Source organism: Opisthocomus hoazin, chromosome 2 (assembly GCF_030867145.1).
Source record: "Opisthocomus hoazin isolate bOpiHoa1 chromosome 2, bOpiHoa1.hap1, whole genome shotgun sequence".
Taxonomy (NCBI): Eukaryota; Metazoa; Chordata; class Aves; order Opisthocomiformes; family Opisthocomidae; genus Opisthocomus; species Opisthocomus hoazin.
In genome coordinates this window covers 132,664,554-132,679,513 of record NC_134415.1, presented here as the reverse complement: position 1 = coordinate 132,679,513, position 14,960 = coordinate 132,664,554, and the positions used below count along the sequence as shown (strand labels likewise).

At 43.8% G+C, this 14,960-nt stretch overlaps 1 protein-coding gene across 10 annotated transcripts in view; it reads left to right on the top strand.

The window, feature by feature from the left end:
• The window catches only part of ZNF512 (zinc finger protein 512), a 39,103-nt gene that overhangs the window by 332 nt on the left and 23,811 nt on the right, over positions 1-14,960 (top strand). For 5 of the 10 annotated variants that reach the window (XR_012763281.1, XM_075415185.1, XM_075415184.1 and 2 more), the window contains exons 2-7: positions 2,912-2,970; positions 4,295-4,503; positions 6,418-6,510; positions 11,913-11,996; positions 13,260-13,384; positions 13,765-13,851. Coding sequence is in view for 9 of the 10 variants with exons in the window: in XM_075415185.1 (XP_075271300.1) it covers positions 2,912-2,970; positions 4,295-4,503; positions 6,418-6,510; positions 11,913-11,996; positions 13,260-13,384; positions 13,765-13,851 (657 nt within the window). In the remaining variant the exon portion in view is untranslated. Of the gene's footprint in view, positions 1-1,120; positions 1,666-2,911; positions 2,971-4,294; positions 4,504-6,417; positions 6,511-11,912; positions 11,997-13,259; positions 13,385-13,764; positions 13,852-14,960 lie in introns of those variants that run through there. The other 5 variants (XM_075415181.1, XM_075415183.1, XM_075415188.1 and 2 more) reach the window with 3 other exon arrangements.

The following is a 14,960-nucleotide window of genomic DNA, read 5'->3' as shown; positions in this document are numbered from 1 at the left end:
GCCCCGGGGCGCGCGGCCGGGCTGTGGTCTGGGGGCGCGGGATGGGGGGGCGTATGGGGCCAGAAGCCGCGCGAAAATGGGCTGCGCCGTCGGCATGGCGGGAGCGGGCCGGCGCCACAGGAACAGCCGCGGTGGGACTTGTTCTTCGCCCCGAGGGTCTCGCTGGGCTCGGGACTGGAAGGAGAGGGGGTCTGGCCCGGACCAGCGCTGATCTGCGGGGGCGGGACGGCCTTGGCTCGATGAGCAGCCCGGGTCTTGTTTGCTGCCGCCCGTCGGCTAGGCCCTGTCGCGGAGCGGGCGGGCGGCGAGCGGGACCCGCTGTGGGCTGCCTGGAGAGCCGCTAGCGACGGCGGAAACGCTTGCTTTCCGTTTGAAGGCGTAGTCGCCCGCTGACGCCGAGCCCGGGGAGCAGGGGGGCGGCCCGCAGGAGCGGCGAGCCCCGCTCTGCTCGGCCGAGGGCTGGGGAGGCATCTGGAGCGGGGCGCTGCTGGCTCTTGGTGCCGGTCCTACTTTTTGTCCTAAAGGTCTTCGTTGCAAGAAGTGGTAGTACAAGAAGGGTACAGGTAGAAATGGAAACCTGAGACTGAAACAGGGAGTTCCCCAAAGGGTGTTGAGCCGTCGCGCCGGGCCCGGGTCCTGGGGGTTTTTCCTCGGGGGTAGGGACAGTCACGGTGGTGCGGGACGCTTGGAGCTTCCACTGATACCTCTCCGCTGTAGCTGTAGGATTGACTCGCTCGCAGCTTATACATCGGTCTCCTGATCCCAGTCAGAGTTTCTGTGCTCTGCTTAAACACCGTGTTTCCAGGTGCGTTGTTGTGGAGCAGCCTGTCTCCAGCAGCAGGCAGTGTTCCAGGTCACAGAAGCATCCCACAGTGCCCAGGGAGGCAGAAATGGCCCACTCGCAAATGAAGTTTCTTCATCTTTTCAGGCTCTAGGCCACTGTTTCTTTTTTTCTATCCTGTGCAAAGAAGTTGGCGTTTTTGTTTTCCGGATGTTTGGCCCTTGGGCATTCCAGCATATGTTCAGTCTCTGTGTTCTATAGTGGGAAGTACACTGTATAAAAAAAAAATATTACAAACTTGAACACTAGTTTCTGTAGATATTTCCTTTATAATTGCTGCTATCAACTTTGCAGAAAGCAAGGCTAGACAGATCATCTAAACTCTTTTTATTGCAGATCCTTAACTGTGACGTAAATTCTTCATGCTAGTCTTCACTTTTATGCAAAATTTTTTAGTTCTTGAAAAAAATCTTAGAACATGTTCCATGTTTGTCAGTCATCCGGGTGCTTCTAATGATAGACTAGGCCAGCTAATTGCCACATACTATGCCTGCCTATTTGTTCATTTTTATCGTTATATCTTCACAGGCCTAATTTTTCCTAGCTGCTCCTTCCTGAGGTTTCTCCATGTTTCTGATATAGATGTTTCCCCAGCACTGCTGTTTGCACTACTAGATGCATGTAAACCATATCAAAGTAATAGAAACATAAACTTTCAATTGACTTTTCTTGCAAAGAAGACGACATGATTGTGAAGTCATTGATCAGGCAGTTGTGAATTTCTCTCCTGCTGCTTCCCTAACCTTTCCATGAGAGGAGACTCTGGGGCTGGAGGCCCAGAGAAAGTCTGACACTCCATTCTCACAGTTTAAGAATTCATCTAGGTAATGTCAGTGCTGCTACTGAATTTCTTACCTGGTGGTTAGGGTGTCTCTCATTGACTGTGGTCGTGGGAAGAGTGAAATACTGCTTGTTCTATGCATAACTTAAGAGGCAAGAGCATAAGAAACAGATTGAAGTTAATTTTTTTTCCAGTGCTTTTTTTTTTTTTGTGGTGAATTTCATTTACCTTGAAGCTGCCTATTCTCTAGTTTTCATACAGCACCTGAAGTTTATCAGCATCTCCTCCTGACAAGTCATGATGTTTTTATGACTTCTTCAAATTCTGTCATATCCCTGTTTGCTGTTTTCCCCGGATAATGTGTAGCATTTATTTCTAATAACTAAAACAGTTCATAGCATAGTCCAGTTGATAATGTGCATTATCTTCTTCTATAAAGAAGATAGGTAATTTATCCATATTGTTGCTCTTTTTTTTCCAGTTTCTTGGCCAGTTGCTGTACGTGGCAAAATACTATCTCTGTTCCTAGGTTACAGTTTTGGTATTTCATATACTTCTACTGCGCAGTGATTTTTGTTTTCTAGTCTGTATAACCAAGATTTTTGTCCTGGGTTTCCCAATGAAGAACAGCATTGAGTCATTATTAGTATTTGAAAGAAGGTGGTTTATACTGACTTGGGAGTGGCCATGGTATCTGTGAAATTACATGTCTTAATAGGATTATAAGAAACAACAAGCAATAAATAAGAAAAAAATCTTTGTTAAATAAGAAAAAGGATTCTGTGATGTTGATACACTGAACATCTGGGCAGCTGATGGAGTATGACAAAATAATTGAGATAAGAAATGAAAAGAGAGCGTGAAAGAGACCTGAGACAAGATTCTCGGCATGGTAAATGCGAGAATTATTTTATTAAGGAAAAGATAGGTACTATGTAAAAGCTAGTAAGTTAGGATCTAAAATATCATCGTGTGATAAAGTCTAGGCAGAAAGCATGTACCACTGAATGAACTGGAGACAAAGAACACTCCATTGTGCCCCAGTACCAGGAGAGTGATTGGCTTCCGTATGGGGAGCGTAGAGGAGCTCATCCTGATTTTGATTCCAGTTCTAATTCAGCTGGAGTTGAAAAGGTTAAACACTTCCTTGCTGCAGAAAACAGTGGTTTCCTTTTAAAAGGATGGTATGCACATCCTCGAAGTACAGGTGATTGTGTTTAACTGAAAAGTGAAACATGCAAAAAAGAAGAAAAATTATGCTGCTAATGTGAGTTGTTCTACTTTGTTAGGACACCAGGCCTGGACATCACAGACAACAGAAGGTCAAGAGGTCTCTGGGAAACAAAAAGTATGTGAATGTTCCTTGTCTAGTTGACTGAGGGCAAGACGAAAGCTGACAAATTCCAACGGGAAAACCATGTCTGGTCTTTAACATAGTGTTCTGAATTTTAAGAGCTGCAATGACTTGTGTGATGAGAATCTCCACTGACTTTCCTTATTGGTTTGTAGGAAAAATGCTCCTCTGACATTTCAAGGGGTATTAGCTTTCATTTACAGAATTTTTTTTAAGAGAGATTTTAGCACTCAGAAGATTAATATTTTATGTTGAAGACCAAATGGTGTTCCAAAATCTGTGTGTTTTCAGTGTGACTGCAACTGAAAGGCTTTCATTTGAGAATTCCTCTCCCCATCCTTCCGCATTATCTCCTTAAACATAGTATATGCTGATCTGACCTGATACTATCAGTGTCCCCCACTTACTAATTTCTGGATTGATGTATTAAAACGTGAGCTCCACAGCTGAGGGTGTGGGAGAGTATTGCTGGGATGGTCATCACAGTCATCATTCAAGTAATCTACTTATTTCAGTTTGTGAATTGTGGTAGCAATGGGATATGTTGAAAAGTGCTTCTGTTTTCTGTTCTTTGTTCTTACATTAATGGTATTTGCCCAGAGAGTAGACACTCTATGTTTCTTGGGCATGTAATCATTTTGCTGTCATGTACAGACAGTACTGTAAATGTCCAGGCATTTCAGGGCCATGAGAAATATTCGAAAACAGTGAAGCAAAGTTCCCTCTGATCTCTGGGAAGAAAAATTGGTGCTGGTGGCTAGTCTAAATTAGTCTTAATGTCGTGTGATTTGTAAGGCCATCTTCACTGCTGAAAGCCTTGCTGGTTATAATTCATACTAGCGTTGTCTTTTAACTGTGTACTGTCAGCTCTGACTCTGGAATACATACTAAAGGAGATCTTGTCCTTTGTGGGATGGAAAAGGTGTCTTCTGTAATGATGGGCTGCAGAAGAACGCTTATATTCCAAATTGGTTGCTTAAGAGTAAATGTATATTTTTAAATTGAGATTAACTTTTGCCTGCTTCTGAAGTTGAAAGTGTGGGGTAGGATTAATATTTTTTTTCCTCAAGGATTAATATTTTTTTTCCTCTCAAGTAGCTTTCTAATGTCATTCTTTAAAAGATGTACTGAAAAATAACATTTAGGATGTTTTATCTTGCTGGTACTTTTCAGTTCACAAAAGTCAGGAGGTTCAATGAACTGGGATGAATTTTTAGAGTACTTGGGAAGATGAAAGGGATGTTGTCTGTCAAGTTATTGTGGTTGTGTGTGTATGTATGCATATATATACATAGGATTTCAAGTTTATGTTTTCCAGGTCTAAACAATTTGAGGAGGTGGAAACTACTGTTGTAGGACTGACCAGTAGCTATGATGAGACAGTCAGCAACGTTTCTTCTGCCTCACCAGAGAGTCAAGTGAATGGAAATGCAGAGTCCAGAAGCAAGCGGACTATTCGCAGGCCTGCTTACTGGTTGAAAATGAGAGGAATAAAAAACAGTATTGACAAATCTTCAGGAAAAAAAGGTACTTATCACTCTTGGCTTGATGCAAACCTGTTTTTCTTTCTGGTTCTTTTGAGAGATTAGATGACTTCTGAAAGTCATAGTGCAGTTCAGCCACAGATCACAAGCTTGGTAATGCTGCTCATGTATTGGGAGAAATGAACTTCCTCCACTGCAGAAACATAGGTAAAATTCTCTGATGTTACGCAGTTCCTTTTGAGTTGCTTGTATATTGAAATTAATGATGCTGTGACTGAACTCAGTTTTATCTGTTGAAGAGATATGTATAAGGGTTCTGCCAATCAGCATGCTTTGAGGGCTTTAAAAATAGAATAAACAACACTAAAGATGTAGAAAGGGGACCATTCTGCAGTACTCTGGATTAGACACGGCTTTTGTGATTGATTTTATTTTTTTAAGGATGATTTTATTTCTTTTATTTTCTTGGTTCTGTCATTTATGATTTTCTGATTTTTAGTGGTTTGGGTCTTATGTCATTGTAGGAATATTCAGATTTCCTGGCATAGGAGCTGTTTTCCAGACTTTTTGTGGGGTGGAGAGCCAAAACTTCACTCTTCTTTAGTGCCCTTTCTTCTTATCTTGAAGTCAGAATCTGTATTCCGTCCTGTTGTGGGGAGAGGCGAATCTGCTAGCTTGATAGAAATGAGGTTGCTGCAGCTCCGCACTCCCAGGTCCAACCAGTAGCAAGACTAAGCATCTGTTCCTGTCGATATGAGCACACGTATACAACATGTATACACAGCTAGCTGCACAGATCAACATGAAGAGGCGCGCTCAGCACTCAAACAAACAGCAGCAACAGCCTTCATCCTGTTTCTGTGTCTGGCTGATTAGGATGAAGATGTGTTAGTGAGATGAAAGAAGCATATGTTAGAAGTATATATAAAAGAAGTACTTATATGTGTATGTTTGTGTGCATACATATGTGCAATGCGGATCTCTCCTGTTGCTGAACTTAAAACATTCCATGTACTCAGTATCTTGCCTTTGGATCCCAGTCTCCTCAGTTGCCTGTTACGTGGATGTACTAGCCCCTGAGGCCCTCAGAGCCATGCCATTTGCTGGTGTAGACCTCCTTACAGACAAGCTCACACTCACAGACACTACTCTCCCCTGGTCCCTCTTATTTTTGTGTCAGGTATGGCCAGACTTACATACCAATCACCTGTTTACAGGCAAGTGGCCCTTTTTATCCTCTTACAGCTCTATTTTTCCACACTTTATCCTCCCCAAATCAACTGATTCTCTCCCTTTCCCTTCCTTTGATACAACTCCTACATATCCCGATCTTGTGTAATCCTGAATTGTCCTTTGCTAGCATCCCATGTGTCACATAACCCTAAGCATCAACACCACACTTTCCCTTCTCACCAGTGCCCTGCTCCCACTTTGCAAAGGGTGGTCCAGAGAGTGGCTCCCATTGACTCATCCTGGTGGCTCTCCTAGGACAGGCCTGGGGGGAAGGTGTCTGTTTCTTGGAGTCCATAATTTGTGTTCCCCTCTCTACCATTGTGCTTCTGTACGTCTCTGTGTTCATGGAGATAGGACTGGAAACAGTTAGGGGAGGCAGGATATTATTTGGGTTTCCCTGCCTGACATTGTTTTTCTATGCTTCTTTTTGTGTGTGTGCAGATGAGCTTTTTATAACATAACCTAGCACCTTCTAGCTCTCTTCCTGAGGAGTATTGTTTTCCCGGACCGTGCTGTGGCACTGTTTCTTCCACATCTGTGTTTGAGGATTGCAGGCTGTGGAGTACCTAAATGGTATTGAGTCAAAATGCTGTGTCTAGCTCACTGGTGTCCAGGTGCCTTACAAAAACTTTTGAATACGAGGATAAGCTGAGGCAGCAGCAAACTCAAAGCTGTTATCCAGACCGAATAATGAGACTGAAGCATTTCTGTTCTTACTCATTAGCAGATGAAGTATTGTTGAAAGGCAAGAGGAAATCTGAGCAAGGGGAAGGCGAAGATCTGAAAGACTCTCCCAAGAAGAAGCAGAAGATTTCAGGTAATACAATTAACTTGTAATTCCTAGTTATAAGCCTTCGGGTAGTTCAGTCTTCCTCTCTGCCCAAATGTGATCCTCTGCTGTCTTCCAACTCTATTTCTGATTCTGGGTATTTTGTTACAGGAGACAGTTGACTAGTTTCTTTTTTACAGTGGGAGATGATTGTACTAATTTCAGTCTCTCTTGAAAGTCCAGCAAAGGGAGGGAGGAAAGGAGGTATGGGAAGTACAGGCTAGTCTGCTTCATTTCAGTTTCCCAGAAGATTCCGGACTAAATAATCAGACAAATTACCTGTAAACATGTGGAGATTAATGAATAGATGATAACAGCAATATGGGTTTGTTAAGAAGAAATGAAACCCAAGCAATTTATTCTTCTTTTACCACAGAGACAGAGGGGAGAAATGCTTGACATTGTAGGTCTTTCATGCCTTCAAAGGGCTGTTAATCAGTGGTTAGGTGCAAAAGGAAGTGTACAAGTGGTGATAGTAGAAGCAGGTGACACAGGAGAAGTATGCATTTCCTGTCCAGTCTTGCAAGGATGAGGTTAGGAAAGCCAAGGACAACCTGGAATTGAATCTTGGGAGGAATGTGAAAGGCAACAAGAAAGGATTCTACAAGTACATGAACAGCAAAGGGAAGACTAGGGAAAATGTGAGTGGACTGCTGAACAGGGCAGGGGAACTGGTGACAAATGACATGGAAAAGGCTGCGGTAGTCAGTGCTTCCTGTGCCTCAGTCTTTATCAGTTAAAGTAATCCTTCAGGAATCCTAGGTGCCTGAGACCAGGGGGAAAGTCTGGAGCAAGGAAGCCTTGCACTCAGTGGAGAAGGATGAGGTTAGAGCACTGAAACAAACTGGACATACCTAATTATTTATCAGCAGTGCGGGCTAACCGAGGAGGTCCTAGTTGACTGGAGGTTAGCAAATATGACACCCATCTGCAAGGAGGGCCGGAAGGAGGATCCAGGGAACTACAGACGTGTCAGTCTGACCCCAGTGCCGAGGAAGGTTATGGAGCGGATCATCTTGAGTACCATCACGTGACACATACAGGACAACCAGGTGATCAGGCCCAGTTACTATGGGTTTATGAAAGGCAAGTCCTGCTTGACCAACTTGACCTCCTTCTCTGAGAAGGTGACCTGCATAGTGGATGAGGGAAAGGCTGTGGGTATTGTCTACCTAGACTTTAGTAAAGCCTTTGAATCCATTTCGAACAGCATTCTCCTGGAGAAACTGGCTGCTCATGGCTTGCACAGGTGTATGCTTTGCTGGGTAAAAACCTGACTGGATGGCTAGGCCCAGAGTTGCAGAGAATGGAGTTAAATCCAGCTGGCAGCTGGTCACGAGCGGTTGTTGCTCAGGGCTCAGTTTTGAGGCCTGTCTTTTTTAATATCTTTATCAATGATCTGGATGAGGGGATTGAGTGCTCCCTCAGTAAGTTTGCAGATGACACCAAACTGGGCAGGAGTGTTGATCTGCTGGAGGGTAGGAAGGCTATGCAGGGGTATCTGGACAGAACGGATTGATGGGCCAAGGCGAGTGGTATGAGGTTCATCAAGGCCAAGTGCTGGGTCTTGCACTTGGATCACAGCAACCCCATGCAACACTATAGGCTTGGGGAAGAGTGGCTGGAAAGCTGCCCAGCGGAAAAGGACCTGGGGTGGTTGAGCCAGCAGTGTGCCCAGGTAGCCAAGGAGGCCAGCAACATCCTGGCTTGTATCAGGAATAGCGTGACCAGCAGGAGTAGGGAAGTGATCCTGCCCTTGTACTCGGCAGTGGTGAGGCCGCACCTCAAATACTATGTTCAGTTTTGGGCCACTCAGTACAAGAAGGACGTTGAGGTACTGGAGCGTGTCCAAAGAAGGGCAACGAGGCTGGTGAGGGGTCTAAAGAGCAAGTCTTACAAGGAGCGGCTGAGGGAACTGGGGTTGTTTAGTCTGGAGAAAAGGAGGCTGAGGGGAACTTCGTCGCTCTCTACAACTACCTGAAAGAATGTTGTAGCGAGGTGGGTGTCAGTCTCTTCTCCCAAGTAACAGGTGAGGTTGAGAATGGATATTAGGAAATTTTTTTTCATCAAAATGGTTGTCAAGCATTGGAACAGGCTGCCCCGGGAAGTGGTTGAATGACCATCCCTGGAGGTATTTAAAAGATGTGTAGACCTGGCATATACGAATATGGTTTAGTGGTGGACTTGGCAGTGCTAGATTAATGGTTGGGCTGGATGATCTTAAAGGTCTTTTCCAACCTAAATGATTCTGTGATTCTAAGTTCCATGGGGCTTGATGGGTTGTACTGACCTGGGTGTCCTGGTGGACGACAGGTTAACCATGAGCCAGCAGTGTGCCCTGGCTGCCAAGAAAGCCAATGGGATCCTGGGGTGCATCAAGAAGAGTGTGGCCAGCAGGTCGAGGAAGGTTCTCCTTCCCCTCTACACTGCCCTGGTGAGGCCTCACCTGGAGTACTCTGTCCAGTTCTGGGCTCCCCAGTTCAAGAAAGATGAAGAGCTACTGGAGAGAGTCCAGCAGAGGGCTACAAGGATGGTGAGGGGACTGGAGCATCTCTCCTACAAGGAGAGGCTGAGGGAGCTGGGCTTGTTCAGCCTGAAGAAGAGAAGGCTGCGAGGGGACCTAATAAATGCTTATAAATATCTGCAGGGTGGGGGTCAGGAGGATGGGGCCAAGCTCTTTTCAGTAGTGCCCAGCGACAGGACAAGGGGCAGTGGGCACAAACTGAAGCATAGGAAGTTCCGTCTGAACATGAGGAAGAACTTCTTCCCTCTGAGGGTGATGGAGCACTGGCCCAGGCTGCCCAGGGAGGTTGTGGAGTCTCCTTCTCTGGAGGTATTCAAGACCCGCCTGGACAAGGTCCTGTGCAGCCTACTGTAGGTGACCCTGCTTCGGCAGGAGGGTTGGACTAGATGACCCACAGAGGTCCCTTCCAACCCCTACCATTCTGTGATTCTGTGATTCTGAGTGCTGAGAGAGCTGGCTGATGTCATTGTGAGGCCACTCTTGATTATCTTTGAAAGGTCATGGCGGCTGGGAGAGGTTCCTGAAGACTGGAAGAGAGCAAATATCACTCCTATCTTCAAGGACAGAAAGAAGGAAGATCTGGGGAACTACAGGCCGGTCAGCCTCACCTCAGTCCCTGGGAAGGTGATGGAGAGAATCCTCCTGGAAAGCATTTCCAAACACATGAAGGACAAGATGGTGACTGGGAGTAGTCAGCATGGGTTCATGGAGGGCAAATCAAGCTTAATCAACCCGATAGTCTTCTACAATGAGGTTCCTAGCTTGGTGATCGAGGGGATAGCAGTGGATGTTGTTTGCATTAGTTTTAGTAAGGTTTTTGGTGCTCTTTCCCACAACGTCCTCATAGATGAGCTGATGAAATACAGGTTAGACAAATGAACAGTGCAGTGGATTGAAAACCAGCTGAACATCCGGGCCTGGAGGGTTGTGATTGTTAAGGGGTTGTGATCAGCAGCACAAAGTCTAACTGGAGGCACATAACTAGTGGTATACCCCAGGGGTAAATATTGGGGCCAGTACTGTTTAACATTTTCTTTAATAACCTGGACAGTGGGACAGTGTGCACCCTCCGCAGGTACACAGATGACACAAAACTGGGAGGAGTGGTGGTACACCAGATGGGTGTGCTGCCATCACAGGGAACCAGACAAGCTGGAGGATTAAGCAGAGAGGAATCTCTTGAGGCTCATCAAGGAGAAATGTGAAGTCCTGCACCTATGCAGGAATAACCCCATGTACCAGCACATGCTGGGGGCCAATTTTCTGGAAACCAGCTCTGCAGACAAGGGACCTTGGGGTCCTGGAGGACAGCAAGCTGCGCATGAGCCAGGAACACACTCTTGTGGCAAAGGCAACCGACATCATTCTGGGCTACATTAGGAAGAGCATTGCCAGCAGGTCGAGGGAGGTGATCCTTCCTTTCTGCTCAGCACTGGTGAGGCCATATCTGGAGTACTGTGTCCAGTTTTGTGCTCCCCAGTACAAGAGACATACTGGAGAAATTCTTAGTGCAGGGTTGGAATGTCTTTCCTGGCTGAGAGAGGTGCAGCTCTTCAGTCTGGAGAAGGGAAGGCTTGAGGGGAATCTTATCAGTGTGTATAAATACTTCAAGGGAAGGAATGAAGAACAGGGAGCCATACTCTTCTCTATAGTGCTCACTGACAGGACAAGAGGAGATGGGTGCTAATTAAAACACATAAAATTCTATTTAAAGACAAGAATACACTTTTTACAGTGAGGGTTGTCAAACCCTGCACAGGTTGCCCAGAGGTTGTGGAGTCTCCATCAGTGGAGATACTCAAAACTTCACTGGGCATGTCCTTCAGCAGCCTACTGTAGCTGAACACAAGGGTTGGACTAGGTGATCTCAGGAGGTCCCTTTCAACCTTAAAGTTTCTGCGATTTCTGTGAAATAGAAAAAAGTATAGAATGATGGTTCACAATCTGTCCTATGTTCAATTCTAACTATTGTTTTTGTCACCAAGGACTTTTAAGTATTTGCATAGCACAAAGCTGAAAGAGATGACAATTGAGTTGAAGAAAAGGCTAAAATTGAAAGTGGTCTTGATGTTAGAGAAACAGTTAAAAAATAGAATGAAACATAGTATGTAAAATTAAAGATACTGTAGTTAGGAAGAAATATTGGCACACCTGAAAAACAAAGAACAACCTCCTAGGTGTCAGTTCTTCAGAAGAGGATTTGAGATTTATAACAGATTAAAAGCTGAATAGGGACCGACAGTGTCATACTTGTTTTTAAAAAGGCTGATGTTTACTGAGGTGTTTGAGCACGAATGTAAACTTTCAGACATACGAAGCAATTCTTCTGCTCTAATGCCGGGTCACACTTGGAGTGCTGTTTCCAGCAGTGGGCAATGCAGTTCAGGAAATGTGTGGACCAACCGACGAGAACAGGGAGAATTGAGCAAAAAACATTGCCCATGAGAAAATATTGAAACAATAGAAGTTGTTTAGTGCAAAGAAAACAGGAGTGAATAGAGGAATGGGACTGACCATTTGATTGTCAACAAGTCATTAAATTGGCTCAGCTGTACTGTGAACAGAGGATGTTTCAGTGTGAAGAGTTTCCATCCGCTGAGCTTTGTATATGAACAACCATACAGGTTACAGATATCTGGATGGGACTAATGCCTGCAGGTGTAAATAGCTACAAATTTTGAAAAGGAGTAGGGAATAGAATCTTGAAATTCTTTAAAAAAAAAAAAAAGCATCGAACATTTCTGAATTAGTAGCTTTGAGACAACAGGCTAAATAGCAGCCTCCTAGCAAAAAATCTCTGCTTGCTTTTTTCTAACAAGGCTCACAGAATTAAGTCTTCTGGTCTTTCTCATTTGTGTTGTAACAGGAAAAAAACAGCAAGCTGGAACACAACAGAACTCCAAAACAAAAGGCCGCTGTGTTCAGAAAGAACCAGAAGCCTATGGCACAGGTAAGAAGAAGCAGCAGTTGCTCAGAATTGTTTATAAAGCAGCTAAAAGAGAAGTGCTATGTTAGGATTTGAATCTGAGCAACAGCTGCGTTTCTGGTGTTTCCATTTTGTTGTTCACTTTACTGTTGACAAGGAAGAACTGGCTGCTGTCCTTTTAGCACTGTGGCAGTACTGCAAAGCAAGATTGGCGAGGCTGCATGCTGCCTAATGGTGTAGTTCCACGTGGTTTTGCCACTGCATCATGGAACAGTGCAGGGGGAATCACTTTTTGAACTGAGCAAAAGCTTGTTAAAATAGTTTCACTGTAAAACTCTAAAATATTTTTACTTTTTTACCCAGCACAATATGTTTGCAGGAAAAACTCTGTAGCTGCCAAATCACCTCTTTTAGTAACCTGATAGTCAGAAACCCAGTCAGTCCATCCTAGAAAAATAACGTTAGCCTTGACTCAGCAAGTGGAATGACTCGGTATGTGTAGCGCACAGGGCTCTTTAAATACCGCGGTTTTCTGCTAAGTGCTGTTGAATTCACAGACATTTCCCTCATCCACCTGGGGAGGGACAACCCCTGCCTGCTACTACTGGGCAAAGAGGAAAGCCTTTAGATCTTTTTATGATAAGAATTCAAGAAGATGGCTGCTAAGCCACTTTATTCCCAGAACACATTTCAGTAATTTATAATCCTCATCGATTATGCCAATCTTTTGCTTAGCATTTCAGAAAGAGGCCAGGAACTGGAAACCATGCCACACAGAATACTTTTCCCTGACTGTTGAATAAGTTGGCTTGGTGGTGCAGCTCTGTTCACTTTCAGTGCCAAAACTGCTGGCTAACATAAGTGGAGTTCTAAAGATTTGGTTTGTAGAACTGAACCATGGACACTGTCTGAAACTGTTCTGTCACATCTGTGACTGGTTTTGCTGTGAAAACCAGTTTGCCAAAAGAGAAGTTTACTCTGCATGCTAGAGTAATTGTGTAATAAAAACGAATGAAGGAAAAATCACTACTGAACAAGTGGAATAACAGTCCTTGCAACGGGATGGTAGGATTAAAAAGTTTTATAAAATGATTTCCCAAAAGAAGTGATGTGTGTCTTGTTGCTTGACACTTTTAAAGCTGCAAATGAACTAAACCTATTGAGTGTAGCTGGACGTAAGTTTGGTAGCGTGTGACCTGTTTCCTTCTAGGATTCATTATGCACATCAAAGGCAAAAAAAAAAGATACTATGTTTGCAGTTCTATTCCAAACGTTTTGTTTTGACAGGTAGTATGGAAGAGCGATGGTCTTTGGAAATTCAGGACAAAGGCCGAGTTACTTGTCCAACATGCCGGGCTGTGGTAAGAAAGACTATAGAAGGACTGAAGAAACATATGTTAAATTGCAGGCAGGTAAGAACACAAGAGATGACCAATGTGTCCTTTACTCCTCTTCAGCTTACTGATAGAAATGCCTGCACACTGTTTTGTGTCACATTTAAGACCAGTTTCATCTCATCATCATGTCTCTAAGCAAGAGTCATTTATACATCTAGAAGAGCCTGCGCTTGGGGCTTCTTGCTTAGCCTTTTGCTGGAGGTTTGGAGTAGTGAACAAAGGTGTAGCTATTTCCATGTTCTCCTAGATGTTAAGCTCCATAAAATGTCTTCTTAATTGGGCAGTTACCAGGCCCAAATGAAATGTTCTGCTCTCCTGTTCCTTTCCCCCAAAAGAGTTTCCCACTGCTTTGGTTAATTTACAGTTATACATACCATGTCCTTGTTTGTTTCTAGGAAATGTTCACATGTCATCACTGTGGGAAGCAGTTGAAGTCTTTAGGAGGCATGAAGTACCATGTCATGGCAGATCATAACAATCAGGTAACACAACTGCTGTGCATCTAAAAATCATTCAGGCAAGACAGTCTTTTTTTCCTTCCATGGTGCACACAGAAGCAGAACATGGTGCATTTTTTCAAATGTTGTAGCTGGTCAAATCTTGTCTACCTATTGTTTTTCCCGTGAGATTTGACCTCTGAAAAAAACAGTAGAATATTACCAGAGATGGTAAGCGTGCTACAGCTTAGAGAGGGTGAATTTCTGTTTAGTCTGGTTATGTGTCACACATGAAAGTCATTCTCAATCAGAAGAAAAATGATTACTCATTAGGCTGCAATTTTCAGTCCTTTGCTGGAACGTAGGAGTTTTTCTACATCCGGAGCAGACTAGATTTCAGTTCTTTACAAGTTCAAAGGTAAAAAAAGCAGAAGCAGCAGTTTAGTTCTTTTCTCTGTGTACTGTAAAGATACTGTTGCTGCAGTCTGCTTTTTGTCTTTGCTGTTACTTTAAAGAAGGCAATGTCTGCTGTAGTGGTTGTGCAGAATTAGAACTGAAAAGGTCATTCAGAAGTTTGGCTAAAGTTTAGATAATTAGTTAGTGTTATTTTTTATATATTTCCCATTACTGTGGTTTCTGAACCTACAGCAGTACTAATAAATGAAATAGGCCAGGGATCATGTTCTGGCCCTGAGGAGTAGGTTTGTCACTCAGTTCTAACTTTTTGTTCAGTCTAGGTGTAATGTAAGGTAGTGTAGGAAATAATATATGCTAACCATCAGAGAGAGAATAGAACTTGAGCTGTAGTTTAGCATAGATGAATAACTGTTACAGGCAGTTAAGTGTGCTTAGCTTTAGTTACACTAAGTGGAAATGGTAGGACCACTAAATGTTAAAGATGCATGACACAGATGAGCAAGTACTTCCCACAGGTAGAAGGGGAGAAAAGTGATTATGGAAATACATACCTTTGTCCTTCCCAGCAGGTATAGTTTGGGACCATTTCTTACTGAGGTTTTGTTCATAGATAGCTTTATAAATGTTAAAACTCTTATCTGCAAAGTGATTTTCAGGCAGTTTACTCATTTTAAAGATATTTCAGTTGTTTGGGATATAGACAGTGATCATTGTATTAGATACACTTCTGTAAAATT